Source organism: Prionailurus bengalensis, chromosome A1, assembly GCF_016509475.1.
Source record: "Prionailurus bengalensis isolate Pbe53 chromosome A1, Fcat_Pben_1.1_paternal_pri, whole genome shotgun sequence".
In the NCBI taxonomy this organism is placed as follows: domain Eukaryota; kingdom Metazoa; phylum Chordata; class Mammalia; order Carnivora; family Felidae; genus Prionailurus; species Prionailurus bengalensis.
Genome location: NC_057343.1, coordinates 50,427,304 through 50,439,454, shown reverse-complemented (window position 1 = coordinate 50,439,454; position 12,151 = coordinate 50,427,304). Strand labels below are relative to the sequence as shown.

Sequence of the window (12,151 nt, the reverse complement as noted above, 5' to 3'; positions counted from 1 at the left end):
CAGACCTCCAAGCCATTGATCAGATGGGAAAGGGGACACCCCAGTGGATGCTATCATGTAGGGCTGACCAAGTCGAAAGATCAGAGAGGACAATAGGACTGCAGTGAACATCGGCACAGAAACCGGGGAGAACAAAGTGCTTCCACAGACCCTCCACAGGGCCACGACTCTGCCCGGAGGTGACCAAGGCCAAAGGCCAGGTGCCACCCAAGGGAAAATCCTGATTTGACGAGATCTAAATCTGAAAAAGTTGGAGAGAAGAAATAGACTAGGTTTGAGTTTTCTGCCTTCAGATGGACCGGGGCTGTAAGTAGATATTAATTTCAATGACAAAAGTCATTTTCATAGCTGAACTTCATAGTATGAAAATACACTTGCTATCATGCCCCTAATTAACCTGGCACATGGCAAGCAATCAATAAACATTTGTGAAGGTGAACCAGGGAGAGCCTCTTTCCTCTCTCTCTCTCTCCTATCCACTTCACCTGGCCCCCTCTTCGGCTTGGGGCTATACTCCCCAGACTACAATTTACACATATTCAGAATGAAGGCATCAAGGATGTCTGAAACCTCACTATACCTCTGAACTTGAAACTGCCACAAACTGAGCATTTTATGACTTGTGATCAGAGGGAGCTCGTTTGATCTGGAGGAAGAAATGGATTTGAGAGCACCCACAGACGTCTGCTGGCCATCTTTGAGGGCTGTTTTCCTGACACCATAGAACAGGTTGAAAAGGTGAATGAGCCTCTGACAAATGTAAGAGGAACTCTCTATTTAGCCTGAAGTGGCAACTGGCAGATCAATGCCTCACATGCAGGTCTGTGACACCGAATTCATTATGGATCTAATAAGGCATTTTAGCTTAAAAAAAAAAATGTAGCAGCAAGTGGCACACAAAAATATGTAAGCTAAAAGTCTGAATGTAATCTAGAAAACACTGCTACATTAAATCATTTTCCTGATTTCTGCCAGGCCTCTCCTATGCTCCTATGGAATGTTAAATAAATCCTATTTTTTCTTTAATTTTAATACCAAGAAGTTTTAATAACCTTCCAAAGATTGTATTCTAAAATTGGTGTTGAAATACTATTGAAGAAGAGCTTTGAGGATCTTGATAGCATAAGCACTAAAGATTTTCACACAGGGGTGCCTGGGTGGCTTAGTCAGTTAAGCATCTGACTTTGGCTCAGGTTACAATTTCATGGTTCATGAGTTTGAGCCCCAGATCAGGCTCTGTGCTGACAATGCAGAGCCTGCTTAGGATTCTCTCTCCCCCTCTGTCTCTGCTCTTCCCCCAGGCTCTCTCTCTCAAAACTAAATAAACATTTTTTAAAAAGCTTCACAGAGAGTTGTCAAACAGATCTTTGAGAGTTATGGGGTCAACTGAATGTGTTAAACAATATCATGGGATTATAACATATAAAATCCAAAATCTTAAGAAGTTTAAAATTTAGTCATAAAGAGATGAGTATTTAACCCTTGATATGCTTTTATGAATTTTTATATAAGAAACCTGAAAAAGTATGACTGTTTTGTACATTCATATTCACAAAGTATTCATAAACTATCATTTCCCAATTTTTCCCCTCATCACCACCATGAGTTGATCTTTACTTGCTTGAACATATTAACTATTCTAGCAACTACTCCCTCATATGGTCCTTTCCTTGTTGGATATGATAAAATATTCTCATTCCTTCTCCTGTTCTGTGTTGTTCTTTAAGAAACTCACTGGCAAAGGGGCACCTGGGTGGCTCAGTCGGTTGAGCGTCCGACTTTGGCTCAGGTCATGATCTCACTGTTCATGAGTTCGAGCCCTGCGTTAGGCTCTGTGCTGACAGCTCAGAGCCTGGAGCCTGCTTCACATTGTGTGTCCGCCCCCCCTCTCTTTGCCCCTCCCCCACTTGCACTGTCTCTCTCAAAAACAAACATTAAAAAAAAAACTTCACTGACAAGGTGTTGATTATGAAAGCAAGATAGAGTCTTGCACAATGCAAATACTCAATTTTCCAGAGCATTCATAAAGGCTAACAACTATGGTACACGTTGTGGTTGACTCTGCAACATTTACAGATCTGCTCTTAAAGATGCTGTTCAAATAGCAACTCTGCAGTGAAGTCACTTCTACTCCCTTAGTGTAAAGGACACACGGATTCTCACACACTCTATTTCCCTGGCCTCTTACACCATGTACTAGAATCTTGTGGGGGTGTGCCTGTCTCCTCCATACGAGAATAAGGATTGCTTTGTCTTCATCAAATATACTTCCAGCACCTATGTGTTTTATGACAAGAATCTGGAAGTTGGTTTTTCCTGTCCCAAACACATGAATTTTAAACACAAATTAGGGTTTTTTTAATGCAATTTTTACTGGCATGAACTGGGACTTGCATGAGCATGCCTTTAATCCTTCTTTCAGATTGCAGGGATGGATGTTAAAGTGCTAAATAAAACAAGTTGAATCCCAACCCTGACATACCCTTTTAGACACATCCCTCAATTGTAACCAGCCGTGCTTATTATTCTGTTTCTCTTCATTGGAATCCAGATAGTTTCTAATTTGTTTGGCTAGTTCTCACCCTGTGATATAAATGAAAATTAGGTAAAATGCCAAGTTTACATTCTTGAATACAACAAACTTTCATCCTACTTTCCTTTCTGAAGTTAGCGCTGTCCTTGGACACCTTCTCTATTTACTCAGAACCCAGATGAGTCTTCCTGGTTCTGGGCTTTAGTTTTAGCTATATACTGATGGGCTCCACATTCATCTCTGAACCCTTGAACTCCAGACGTGCCTAGCCAGCTGCTTACTCGACACTGTCATTTCATGATCTATAGACTGTTCAACCTTCACCCTGTTTAAAAACCAAACCTCTGATCTCCCTGCCCCACTACCACAAATGTGCTTTACCCACAACCTGACCCCTTCCAAGAAATGAAGATTCCATTTTTCAGTTCCTCAAGACAATACTATAGACTTTGACTCTTCCCTTTCTCTCCCGTTCCATCCAGTCCATCATCGAATTGTCAGCTTCACCTCCAAGACCCATGCACACGCCATATAATCTGCCTACTCCTCCTTCCCTCCCCTGCCCCTACCCTGTTGAAGAAAACATCTTCTGCTTGGACCATTTCAATAGAATCCAAACTCGTCTCCCTGCTTTTACCTTTGCCCTTCTCCAATCTCTAGTTCACACAGTGGTCTGTAGTCCTTATAAAACGTAATTCATTTCACTCCTCTGCTCAACCCTCCGACATCTCTGTCTCATTCAAAGTAAGGTCCAAAGTCCTATAACAGCCCGCTGACCTGTGCCTTCCCTCTCCACATCTCTTACCGCCCTTTCATTCTGTTCCAACCCCATGGTTGCTTCGTGAACACAGCATGTATTCTCCTACCTCAAGACTTTTGCACTTGCTCTCCTCTATGTCTGGAATGCTTTCCTCTCAAGTACCTGTAAGGTTTGCTCCCTCATTCCTTCAGGGCTTGGCTCAAAGGTCAAAGAGGCAGTGTCTGACAACCCTTACAAAACAAAACAAAACAAAGCAAAGCGAAACAAAACAAAGCAAAACAAAACAAAACAAAAAAAACAAAAAACAAGCAAATAAACAAAATGCATGGCCAAACTCTCATTTTCACACCTGTCGATCCTCCTTATACCTTGGGTCATTTGTTTTTCGATGTCCTTATTATAAGCTACATTTTCCTGCATTTATCCGTTCTCTTCCCCCACTTGAAATCTAAGCCCAATCAGAAGCAAGACTTTGTATTGATTTGTTGCTCTATCCACAGTGCCCAAAACTACCTGGGACATAAAGTACAATTAAAAATACTGAATGACTGAATCTTTCCTTGTTCCTAGATGAAGTAACACATACTCATGTGCTTCTACAAAGGTATCTAGAACCAGTGTCTTAGAAGAAAACCTCTGAAAACTGTCTTAACAATTTATACTAACAAAATTGATATCACTAAGCAAGATAATGTGAGAAACATGAGAAAAAATCGTAAGAACATAATGAGATGAAAAGTGAACAGATAAGGTGAAAACACAAGACTGGGGCACCTGGGTGGCTCAGTCGGTTAAGCGTCCCAACTTCGGCTCAGGTCATGATCTCACGGTCCATGAGTTGGAGCCCCGCGTTGGGCTCTGTGCTGACAGCTCAAAGCCTGGAGCCTGTTTCAGATTCTGTGTTTCCCTCTCTCTCTCACCCTCCCCTGCTCATGCTCTGTCTCTCTCTGTCTCAAAAATAAATAAACATTAAAAAAAAAAGATGAAAACACAAGAGACTTAGATGAAAAGGAGTAACAGAAAAAATGTCAGATCAGAAAACTAAAATCATGATGTAAGAAGTAAACCTTGTGCTACAGGCAAGAAGCAGCAGAATTAACATGACAAATTGAAGCAGTTTATTAATTTCTGCAGCTACTACATATTGAGGGCTACTGTGTGTCAGGCAGACAACAAGGCAATAGAAACTCATTTTGGCAAGCATGCAGTGAAATGGACAAGCCCATGTGCTGCTCATGGGATCTAAGCTGGTAGCATCTTTCCAGAAACCACTTTGGCAATATATATTGTGACAGTCTTAAAATGCATATTTTAAGCATGCGCTTATATTCTGGGTCAGTAAATTCATATCTATGACAACATAAAGAGATAAAATGGGGGCACTGGGGTGGCTAAATCAGTTAAGCATCCAACTCTTGATCTTGGCTTAGGCCATGATCTCACAGTTGGTAAGATAAGCCCCATGCTGGGCTCTGCACTGGCAACACAGAACCTGCTTGGGATTCTCTCTCTCCCTCTCTCTGCTCCTCCCTCCCTGTGCTCTTTCTCTCAAAATAAACTTTAAAAAAAGAAAAAAGAAAATGATCAAAGAGTCCATTACAGGATTTAAGCTAGAAATACATTTATATGTAAATATGTAATCATTGCATATGTTAAAATGCTTACTAGAAACAACTGAAATATGCCCATTAGAATCATCAACTAAATATTAACCATTAATAAAGATAAATAGAAACGATTTTAAGAACACAGAAAAATTCACAATCCAGTGTTAACCAAGAATGTAGGGTAAATGTATACAGAATGAATCCAAACAGAGCTCTTGTCATTGGAGTTTGGAAATTGAGAAATTTATGCTTTGAGGCATTTGATAAATTTTCATCAATAAGCACATTTTTTTTTAAGATTTTATTTTTAAGTAATCTCTACACCCAAAGTGGGGCTTAAACTTACAACTCTGAGATCAAGAATCATGCTCTACCAACTGAGCCAACCAGGTGCCCCAGGAAGCACATTCTTTATTTTAGGTTAAATAAAATAAGTACTAAAAAATAAGAGCAAACTAAATTTTAAATTTTCTCCCACATTAGAGCTTATTTCTCACCTATTCCGAATACAGTTCTCATACCCTAGAATTATCTACTCTACTTTGTTACAAAAGATTCGTGCAAGTTGATATTTTTCCTCAAAACATGCTAGTTTTCTATTCTTACATTGCCATTCCAGATTTCTAAAACAAAGTACATGTGTTTTTTTCTACATAGATTTTTTTAATATATAAAATTTATTGTCAAGTTAGGTAACATACTATACAGTGTGCTCTTGGCTTCAGGAGTAGATTCCCGTGATACATCACTTCCATACAATACCCGGAGCTCATTCCAACAAGTGCCCTCCTCAATGCCCATCACCCATTGCCTCCCCCTCCCACCCCTGGCTTCTCCACCCTGATCAACCCTCAGTTTGTTCTCTGTATTTAGGAGTTTCTAATGGTTTGCTTCCCTCTCTGTAACTATCTTTTTTCCTTCTCTTCTCCCATGGTCTTAAGTTTCTCAAAATCCACATATGACTGAAAACATATGGAGGTTTTTCTAAACCACTATTTTCTTTTATCATTGGGGAAGCAGAAGAATGAAGATTTTAACCAAATGATTCAACAATGTACTATCCATTTCACCTCTTACTATCGAAGTGGACTGCATTCAGAAATAACCTTCCCTCTAAAATAAAGTTCCTAGTGAAAGTTTTCCACATAAAACAACATCAAGAGTATGGTGATAATTTCATAGGTATTCACACATATTTAACTTGTCATATCGTACAGTTTAAATATATGAAGTTGATTATATGTTAGTTTGTATCTCAGTAAAGACGTTAAATAAAAAAATATCAAGAAAAGCCACATACTGAAATAGGATTAAAAGGTTTGGGAGGTAGACAAACACACACACAGAGAAGAAAAAGGAGAACCATTCCTTAATGCAACAGCAAGTTTATTTACAAATGCAATGAACAGAAAGGGTTGTTAGTTCCTGGAGAAAACTTTTGGTATACAAACCCTGATGATTTTGTATTAATGAAAAACAGCAGCTTTCTATTGAGAACTGCTTAGCGACAATTCTGAAGAAAATAGAGATCTCTTCATCAAGCAAATAAAATGTCACGTATGCTAAAAGCTTTTCTTAAAAAAAAAAGCACAATATTACATAGATGAAAAGAAGGATACAGAAGGCAAATTTGTGGGTAGATTTTAGTGACATTTTCTATACGGTTCTGTATTAATTTAGTATACATTACAATAAACAGCAAATGCAATCATATATTTATATTAACTATTTCAAATAATGTTTCAGAACCTTTTTAAAAAAGAAACAATAAAATAACCCTCTTCAAAACACCACTAGAAAGTCAAACTAGATCATTATCAGCGCCAAAAATACTTTGAAGTTCTTATTTTTCCCTTGTGCTTTTTAAGATGCTGACTTCAAAAAGTAAATACTGCACTTTTCCCCCCATACAGAATTACCTTCTTATAAATAAACAACAACAACAAAAATACACGTTCTACCAAGACTATAATGCTCTGATGTAATCTAGAGAGGCAAAAAAAAAAAAGTGTTATCCTTTTTAAAAAAGAGCACAAAAGAAATCCAACATGTATTTATAGATCTACATCAGCAGCAACCACCTCTTCTTCTATCTGCAACAGTGCTTTCGCAGGGAGGCTTACATCACATGGCGGTTGGCCGTCCAGCTGATCGGGCAAGGAGAAAAAAAGAAAAGTACTTAGGCCTGAGAAATACTTGAGTATCGCTGCCTGGGATACATAGTGGTAATCACTCAGAGAATGGCCCCGTGAGGTAGAAAGCGTGACCTTGTCACTCACTTAGGGTAAAGCTAGGCAAATCACAGCCTCGTTTCTAAAATTCTTTATTTATAAAAATAAACTGCTAATATAGAAATTACACTCAACTCTCTATTATTTGTACTGGAGGAGAGAAAAGGCGTGGGCAATTTTCCCCTGAAGATTCCAAAGATCAAATATATTTGGCTTGGGAATTTGATTAAAGAGAGAAAAGCGCACACACATACACACACTCCCGCCATTACATGCCCAGCCTTGCCACTCTCCAACCTCAGTGGTCGCATCCAAAGGACGGGATGCTGGGGAGAGAAGGTTCACAACCCGCTGACAGATAAGAGAGAGTTGACTGAGCTGAAACCATTTTCAAAGCACTCTTCACATAAAGGGCCATATAAATACCTCAGAGTTCAAAAGCAAATGGTTTTGCTGATACCACTTGTAACACCCTTTCACAATAAGGAAGAAACACATGTTACCAGCATCAAGGTTCAAAATATAAACAGCAATAATAGTTGTCTTTATGTGGCTATAAACAATATGCAATCTATTTGTGCTATCTTATGTTTTATTAACACACAAACAAAAACGTGCTTAGACACAAACCAGCATGTGAAGTTTTTAAAAAACTCAGTTTTTCCAAAAATGACACTGAAACACCATATAATCAGAATAAACGTTCTCCTTTTTAAAATATTGTATATACGGATATACGATTGTAGAGCAACAAAGCATAAACTATTCTTTATTACTTTTTTTAAATCATAGGTTTTAAAGTTGGTCATGTTCTGAATCACAGAATCAAAGCCCACTGTTAGCTAATAGGAATCAGCTAATGATGAGGGACCAACTCTTTGCCAAAAAACAGCTTACAGTCTACCCAGAAGGATCATTTAAGCTGTCTGTTTTGGTTTGTCGATATCCTCAAGTCATTAGAAGTTTCTCCAAACACTGAGCAGACAGCACAGAATGCTGTCCTGCTTCAGCCATACGTCCCTTTCCAATTCCTCACTCTCCACCCCTGACCCACCAGAGTGTGGCTGGCATTGGAGCACTGACCCAACTCACCGCAGCCTCTTTGAGGGGGACACACTAAGATTCCTAAAGCCTGGCATCTAAGGCAGGGAGGTTGAGGGGAATGTGGATGCAGGTTCAGGGAAATGCACGGGAACCCGTGGTCTCCTTAGAAGACAAGAAATTTTCTCCCTGATTTGCTCTCTTACATTTGTATCTGAGATAGCAGTCATTGCAGTACAGTTGGTGGTTTCTGATTCTGACTTCAGCTCCTGAGGAGGAGCCTCCGAGGTCACGCTCACAGGCAATGCACTGAGGAACGAGAAAGAACCACCACAGTCAGTCAGTTCAGGAAGTCTTGGGGCACTCTTAGGTAAAAACAAGAGAAGATTGAGCAGAATGCAGCTTCTAAGCTCTTAAATACATTTCAGCAAAGGGGGGGAGAAAAGCCCAAAAGATAATTAGTAGATGAAAATCAAGCCTGCCAGATGAGACATTAAAGAATTCTTAAGTCCAATTTTAAGAGTCAAAATTATCATTCTAAATATACCAAAAGAGTAAAAATGATTTGCTGATTAGCTTGAAAGAATTCAGTCTTCGTTTCTTGTAGGGGAATGTGAGAGGATAAGGCATTGCATGAACTAGTGAGGTAAATGAGGAGTGGGTTTCTGGCACTTTCCTCTGGGGTGGGCAACACCTAGTGTCCCCACTGCACCAGCCTGGCAAGCGTTTGGACACGGCACTTTCACTTCAAGGCAACATATATCGGTTCCACATGTTCAAACACTAATTACTTGGACTCGTTCTGTTCTGCCCAGGAACCACTCAAGCCAGCAATACACAGGCTTAAACAAGCTGTGGTCTGTGAGACTCCAGGAATAAGAACCAAAGTCTCTTTCTGGCCCAATGCAAGTTCTAGAATCACATAGATGTGTCCCTAAAGATAGATATTGAAGAAAAAAAAAAGTAATTACAGGCTTCGTTCCTATGGGCAGAAACCCACCAGGTGTAAGCAGGCTTTGCAGCTATAAAAATATTTACAATGTTCTTCTTCACATACTCTCCCTAGTAAAGCTAAGCTTTCAGACACTTGGAATTGCATGTCCCCATGCTCTTAATAACACTGGTAAATTTTATTTCAGGTATGCCTATGACAGCATGTTAGATGAAGCATTTATAAGCTGTAAATTTGACTTCTAGAATCTTAACAGATTGGAGGCTGGTAGTACATAGTGTTTCTGGACTTAATTTCTGAAACTAGTTTAAGATTTGAGAACAGGCAATTTGTGATTCAAAGTGCAGCACAGACTGACGCATGTAGCACAGAGTTTTGTTAGTGACACATCCACACCCAGCGCGCAAAGAAGCCATGCGCTCTCCAAGCAAAGCTTTGCGGGCCTACAGGCTGTCTGTCTCCGTCTCACCTTAAAACAATGCAAATGATAACAAAGACCCAGGGACTCGATGATCATGGCGGCTCCTTTGCCCAGAATGTTATTACAGTAGGAGCACATGCGCTTCCCACTGACTGACCTAGACGCGGAACAAGAATGGAAGGGAGGCTTTCATCTGCTCAAATCAAGGTTACTTAAAATCACACTCTGGCATTAACATTAATAACTACTTAAGAAAGTATGTATCTGTGGGAGGAGAGTGGTCACCAGACAATCAAAGTATGCTATGTTGTACCTTGAAGGATCTCCATGGTGGTTCCGAAACCCTTGACACCTATTTGTACAAATGAACAATTTCAGTGTAATTCGTCCATTCTGTACCTCCTGACGTTACTGTCCTTAGATCACATCTCCTCTACCATCTCAACCTTGTTTTCCCAGCCTTTTTCTCACTCACTTGCTATTCTAGTTACCCAGAAGTCCCAGTGTTCCGGACGGTGCCTCTGGCTTCCAGGATGCCCCTGGGTGACAGTTGGTTGACAGATACCATTTACATAGGTAAGGAGGGGTTCTACTCTCCCCTGGATGTATGTCTCTCCTGTCCCAGGTGGGAAGGTAAAGGTCACTTCTTACCATTGCATCCCATCGTACTAGCACAGTAGTGACACTGACAGTGTATCACTGCCCATGCTGCCTCCTTGAGAGAGACATTTCCAGGGCAAAAAAGTCAACAGCCCGTCTCCTATCTGCTCTTGTAGGGCAGAGCTCTCAGATAAGTAAGTGCACACTCTGTCCTCTGCCTTCCTCCAACTCCATAGCCTTCATCTCTCCCCACATTTACCACAAATTCGTATCCCTTCTTAATTCAAAACTCCATGATACACACTTTAGAGATCCTGGAACAAGTAACATTATTTTAGATGGCTATGTCTTCTTAACAAATCCCTCATTTGATAGCTAAAAAAAATTCCAATATTAATCACTGTGTTTTTACTCTTCAGTATTTCATTGCAATGGAAAGTACTATATGCCTAGAACTCCCTTCGGAGTATACACACGGCTTCTTGAAGCCCTGGGTCTGTGCAGAGGCTAACAAACCTCAAAACCCAACACAGGCTGATGTCTGAGTTTTACTCCACATCAGAAGACAAGCTGAGTCAAGGTCTATGGTTACGACTCTAACCAGTTCCTGCATCATATAACCTACAGAACTGGGTTCTGTAGTCTGAACAAAATATTGGCAAACTACATAAGTAGCCGGCAATGGTTTGAAAATCAAAAACAAAAAAAGCAATATCTAACTACTTATCATTTTTTCTCCAGCTTGTTAAAAGTTGCACAGACAATGGAGCTGGGTTATAATGCTTTCCTTTTACACTCAGTTCCTATTAAAAAAAGAGTTTGCAGGGGCGCCTGGGTGGCGCAGTCGGTTGAGCGTCCGACTTCAGCCAGGTCACGATCTCGCGGTCCGTGAGTTCGAGCCCCGCGTCAGGCTCTGGGCGGATGGCTCGGAGCCTGGAGCCTGTTTCCAATTCTGTGTCTCCCTCTCTCTCTGCCCCTCCCCCGTTCATGCTCTGTCTCTCTCTGTCCCAAAAATAAATAAACGTTGAAAAAAAAAATTTTTTTTTTTAAATAAAAAAAAAAGTGTTTGCATATAGTCTCAATAAAAGTCAAACATTTACAATACTGCTCTTACTCATAAATTTCAAATGCATTCACAAATCACTGTATATTTTTATGCTTCTACGTTGAGAACTACACAAGTACATGTGCACAGACCACAAGCAAACGGGACAGTGGCAATGAAGCACATGTTTCAAAGGTCTCCGATGGCTTCACAAGACATCCGTAAATGCTCTTAGGGCAGCATGGAAAGCTATTAAGAAAACCTTAATTAATTTTGGTAAAGGAACGCTGAATTTGACAGATTCCAAAAGGCTTGGTTTTGGTTTTCACCAGAAAACTTGGACAAGACTCTGGGGAAATTTTAATGAAAAAATACCCCAAGACTAGGGTTCTCACCTGTTGCGTAGCTGGGAGCCCAGCTGTGATGCTGAAGGAGAATGGCTGCGTGGTGCGGGAGAAGGCGCGGTGGTGGTCTTCACAGAACCAGTGGAAGGAGGGGGAACGCTGGAGGATGGATTCCGCATGTAGGCACGGTTTGACGTGGACACCAGCTGAGGTGGTGGGCGACTGAAGTCTTGAACGGAGGAGGAAGCATGGACTCCTGAAGACTGATTGAGCCAAGGGGATGGTTTCCAGGAATTGGATCTTGGGGAATCCAGGTTATCTAGAGATTCGCCTCTGAACACAGAAAGGGTTAATTAAGGTTATATAATACATTCAACTAGAATCTATTATTACGGTCACTAAAATATCTACCTTCTGTATTTTGTAAGTAGGTATTAATCTAGCGAGTCCCGTTACATATAAAGTTGCCACTAATAACCAAAGTTTCTTTTCATCAGAATCATGATGTTTCATATTCAATTAATCTTCATTTATTTTTATTTACTTGGTGCTTAGATAAAATAAAAAACACCAAAGTGGAAAATATTAATTTTTTAAAAATAAACTACTACATTCTT

At 40.2% G+C, this 12,151-nt stretch overlaps 1 protein-coding gene across 21 annotated transcripts in view; it reads right to left on the bottom strand.

The window, feature by feature from the left end:
• Positions 1–6,269: 6,269 nt before the first annotated feature.
• LMO7 (LIM domain 7) overlaps positions 6,270–12,151 on the bottom strand; it is a 197,829-nt gene continuing 191,947 nt past the window's right edge. For 20 of the 21 annotated variants that reach the window (XM_043580604.1, XM_043580637.1, XM_043580622.1 and 17 more), the window contains 4 exons: positions 11,586–11,867; positions 9,594–9,702; positions 8,379–8,481; positions 6,270–7,047 (listed from right to left, as the gene is read on the bottom strand). In XM_043580604.1, coding sequence (XP_043436539.1) covers positions 7,025–7,047; positions 8,379–8,481; positions 9,594–9,702; positions 11,586–11,867 — 517 coding nt within the window. In that variant the 3' untranslated portion in view covers positions 6,270–7,024. Of the gene's footprint in view, positions 7,048–8,378; positions 8,482–9,593; positions 9,703–9,758; positions 9,898–11,585; positions 11,868–12,151 lie in introns of those variants that run through there. The other variant, XM_043580657.1, reaches the window with a different exon arrangement.